General features: G+C 57.9%; 1 protein-coding gene across 1 annotated transcript in view; it reads left to right on the forward strand.

Annotated features, from left to right (window-relative positions):
• The first annotated feature begins 1,357 nt into the window (after positions 1–1,357).
• SLC35A4 (solute carrier family 35, member A4) overlaps positions 1,358–1,596 on the forward strand; it is a 966-nt gene continuing 727 nt past the window's right edge. Inside the window, exon 1 of the mRNA XM_009706737.1 lies at positions 1,358–1,596. This exon is cut by the window's right edge and continues 727 nt beyond it. Coding sequence (XP_009705039.1) covers positions 1,358–1,596 — 239 coding nt within the window.

A 1,596-nucleotide genomic window follows, 5' to 3' on the forward strand; every position in this document is an offset into this window, starting at 1 on the left:
GGACCAAACCCAAGGCGCAACAGGGGGGCGGCGCCCTGGCCATGATAACGGCGACCACCCAACCTCCGCCCCGCCTCAAGATGGCGCCGGGCGCGCTGGCGGCGCGTAGGTGGTGCGTATGGTGTCACGTGTCTCTCCGCGGCCCAATCAGCGGCGGGCGGCGCCTGCGCTAAGATGGCGGACGATAAGGTGAGTGGGGAGGTGTGGTAGGCCGCGTCGGGGCCGAGGGAGCTGTGAGCTGGTTCGCTGTCTCCGGGCGCAGCCTCAGGGGCCGGGCATCAGCCTGCGTGTCTCCCCCAGGACCCGCTGCCCAAGCTGAAGGACCTCGCCTTCTTGAAGGACCAGCTGGAGAGCCTGCAGCGCAGGGTGGAGGACGAGGTGCACGCTGGCGTGGGGCAGGTAACGCGCTTCCCCCGCCGCTGTGGTGACCCACGTGCCTTGGGGTGGATCAGTCACCCGTCTTGGGAGGGCTTGGTAAAAAAATAAAAATCCCCAGGGCACGTCTGTGCTCTGCATTCCCTGTGCAAGCTCACCTACCCGGTGGCCTCACTCTTTTCTCTTCTCCTCAGGATGGCTCTCTGCTGGCCTCGCCCTTTCTCAAAGGCTTCCTGGCAGGCTACCTGGTAGCCAAACTTCGCTTCTCGGCTGTCCTGGGATTCGTGGCTGGCACCTGCACAGGGATATATGCCGCTCAGAACTACACCGTCCCCGATGTTGAAAAGACAGTCCGGGACTATTTCAGTTCACTGAAAAAAGGTCGGGACTAGCCAGGAGCCCATTGGCAGCAGTGACTGTAGGAATGGTACTCCTTAGCTAGCAGGTGCAGAAGATTCCTAGGGCTTTCAGAGGCACATCACGTCCACCGTTCTTTTCCACTGGAAAAGGGCTTTACACCACATCATTGCGAGACAACAACAGGTCTGGTTATGGGGTGTTTATTAGAGCGTTGGGGCAGCAGTACCAACTAGGCATCACTGCTAACCCACAGTAGCTTGGAAGCACCGGTGGCCAATGGTTTGCCAGCTGCCTTTTCCTGTCACCTCTCTCCCCATGCCCCTGCGGACTGAAAGGCTGCCTGTGACGTGTCGTCACGCTTACCACCTGTACGCCCTTCTGCTGAGCGCACGCTTTGCCTTAGGAACATGCTTTGTGTGGCTTCTGGAGGAGGCTTGTAGGTCTCTTCGTAATGAAAGACAAATTCTCTTCTACTGCCTCAGAAATGTAGCAGGTAACATCCTGTTTTAATCAGGCTTATTAAATTCATGGTAATTGGTGTCTTCTTCAGTGTTCTAGGTGGCGAGTCTGTCTGGCATCTCTGCACTGATAGCAGCTCACCCTTGCTGGCTACCGCCTGAAAATGGTGATGTTTGGTAATGCTGCTGGCTCTGCAAACTGGATGCTCCAGAGGGGGCTGTGGGGACTGATGCTGGTCTTGTCTGTAGCCATATATGGCTCTCATGCTCCCCTCCTGACCCAGTGCAAGGTGGATGGGATGATCCCCTTCAACTCCACGTCCGTCGTGGTTCTTGTCGAGCTGACAAAGCTGCTGTTCTCTCTCCTGTTCTTGCTGGCCTGGGACCGGGAGGTCCTGGGAGC

This window comes from Cariama cristata, unplaced genomic scaffold (genome assembly GCF_000690535.1).
Source record: "Cariama cristata isolate BGI_N322 unplaced genomic scaffold, ASM69053v1 scaffold26668, whole genome shotgun sequence".
NCBI lineage: Eukaryota > Metazoa > Chordata > Aves > Cariamiformes > Cariamidae > Cariama > Cariama cristata.